The sequence below is a fragment of the Morone saxatilis genome, unplaced genomic scaffold (genome assembly GCF_004916995.1).
Source record: "Morone saxatilis isolate NCDOM2014 unplaced genomic scaffold, NCSU_SB_2.0 Contig3, whole genome shotgun sequence".
Taxonomy (NCBI): domain Eukaryota; kingdom Metazoa; phylum Chordata; class Actinopteri; family Moronidae; genus Morone; species Morone saxatilis.
This window is the reverse complement of record NW_023339873.1, coordinates 3,965,335-3,967,741: the sequence shown is the minus strand read 5'-3', so window position 1 is coordinate 3,967,741 and position 2,407 is coordinate 3,965,335. Positions and strand designations below refer to the sequence as shown.

At 40.0% G+C, this 2,407-nt stretch overlaps 1 protein-coding gene across 2 annotated transcripts in view; it reads right to left on the bottom strand.

The window, feature by feature from the left end:
- Positions 1-2,407, bottom strand: part of loxl3b (lysyl oxidase-like 3b) — a 25,511-nt gene that overhangs the window by 6,720 nt on the left and 16,384 nt on the right. For both annotated transcript variants that reach the window (XM_035673543.1, XM_035673542.1), the window contains exons 7-8: positions 941-1,095; positions 111-281 (exon numbers count right to left, since the gene is read on the bottom strand). In XM_035673543.1, the coding sequence (XP_035529436.1) occupies positions 111-281; positions 941-1,095 (326 nt within the window). The remainder of the gene's footprint in view (positions 1-110; positions 282-940; positions 1,096-2,407) is intronic.

The following is a 2,407-nucleotide window of genomic DNA, read 5'->3' as shown; positions in this document are numbered from 1 at the left end:
GAAGGAATTTGTTTTTTTGTGGTGTTTATGACAGTATATTATTTTTGCATATGTCAAATATACTAAAAGATAACTGGTTAAAGCAGCTCTAGTTGGTGTTAATAACCTACTTGCAGGCCCTGGTTAGCGTAGCCCAAGCCCAGCTGCCTGCAGGCCACTATGGCCTCCTTGGTGCTCCAGGTCTCTCCACAGATCAGACCCCAGCTCTGCGTCCCGTTAGAGTCTGAGCTCAGCACCTCCAAACGGCCCTCGTAACGGGTACGTCCTCCTGTGATTCGGATCTGCGTGGGGCCGAGGGGTTAGAGACCACAAAGCAGAGTATAGATACACAAGGGCCGGACGGGATAATAACTATTTTTATCTGTTAGAGTTTTTATCCCACTTGCTGCCGCCATCTATGTGTATCTACAGGAAACAAGAGTATAATTTGGTAAAATACAGACTGCACAACCAGAAATACTCTGTGTTAAAAGGAATTCACTGTTGTCACAAACCACAGTTGTCTCTCTGACATGTTTTTAAAACAATAAATTACGTCTGAGCTGGTTTCAAACTATTAAACTAATTCAGTGCATACAAATATGAAACTTTAAACTATGGAAAAGACAAAATGACAAATGATGTTACTGTTGTTTGTGACAGCAGTGAGGAAGTGAGTGTTGGTTTGGAGTTAAAAGATTTCTGTGAGTATCAGCTCTAAATCTCTACATGTTAGAGCACTTCTAAATGAAGGGATAATACAATAAACACAGTATAACATTGTTCAACTTCTTTCCTATGCTATGTTTATCAAAGCATAAGAAAGTAAAATCCTGTACTGGCTGATGCAATAAATATTATGATAACAGTTTTAAACAATTAAATCAGCTTTCTAATGTTTCTTCAAGTTAAAAGCACAATTTAAAAATGGAACATTTCAGTAAGAAGGTTCATTTCTGACCGAGCTCTCGAGTCCCATGTAGGGCACGTTGCAGCGGAGAGCAGCGTCCTCCATGTGCTGACAGTCCTCTGATGTGATGTTCTTAAAGGGGCAGTTCCAGATGGACTTCTCCTGACCGAGACACTTCACCTCATTCATGTAGATCGGACCCATTCCTGGACAAACAGACAGACAGTCACACAGACAGACAACGGCTTAAAAGTTAAAAAAGGTAGATTTGTTTATGTTTCACTTCTATATTTAGAGGTTCTCAAGTAAACAAATAACGTTCAGATATCTTCAGATTGCTATTCATCAAATTAGCCAGATCATTTAAAGATATTTTTAACTGACGGTTACATAAAAACAGGATTTATTGGGTCACAGGCTCCTTATATGTTGCAACGACTGCAGCATTTAATGAGTTTGAACCCATTTAATAAGGTGCTTAGATCAGATTAGAACAATCCAGGTCAGTTCAAACAACCACTGCTGACTTTCTCTCTGACCAAAGGACCAAATCAAACAAACAGTGATGTCTTTGTCTGTTCAGGAACTTTATCTTGTCTTTGTTGTAGTTATGGTAGCAGTTACTGATCATTCTGTCTACCCCGTTGTACTTAATTCAAATTATACTAACGTTACTGCTACTGTCTAATTCTGCCCTGGAAAAATGTCAAATCTCTGATGAACTGGATACAGATGGAATCACTGTTTCATTGCACCACAGAGACCCAAAATAAAAAGCAAAATAGACATTGATTCACATAAAAAAAGTCACAAGTAACTTACTTTTCATCATAACAGCAGACAGGACAATACAAAGGCACATCTAGATGCCCAGATTGTAGATTACATTTGCTGTTTGATGTGTGGATTCAGCTACATATACAGTACATATACAGTACTTCCAGAAACTAATCCACAGCCCACTTTTTAACCTGAGGCATGTTTGCTGAGCATGCATGTTCCCTGTCAGTGACACCTTCCTTTACATTCACCCGCTAAACTTTCACTCCATCACTTTGAGTAACAGCACCATGAGGTGATTGTATTATGAGATTTCCGTGAAAGGAATTCCTTCAGCGGCACTCGTTTCCGACTTCAGTGACGTTTAGGAATGTTTCTTGCACTGATCCAGCCAGGTGGTGGTCTGACATCCATCTGAGCACAGAGCAGGTTTGCTGCTGCCTCAAAGAGATTTTGTGAAGAGTCTCCTCCACTGACTTCCTCTGTGGTAGAAATCATAACGTACACACACTAGAGCAGACATCCCCGCCCAGCGTTTCTGAGAACTGCCCTTCAAAAGACTTGTTTGTTTCTTCTTTGGTGGAATCTCAGGGCAGTTGATCTAAAAACTACACACACCTCCACATTCAATCACTAATGAGGAACACACACACTAAGATAAATACTGTTATATTTAGGTGGTACTTTTATTGTGAGTGACAAGGCAGCACTGGCACAACACTTATTTTGGTGTAAGTT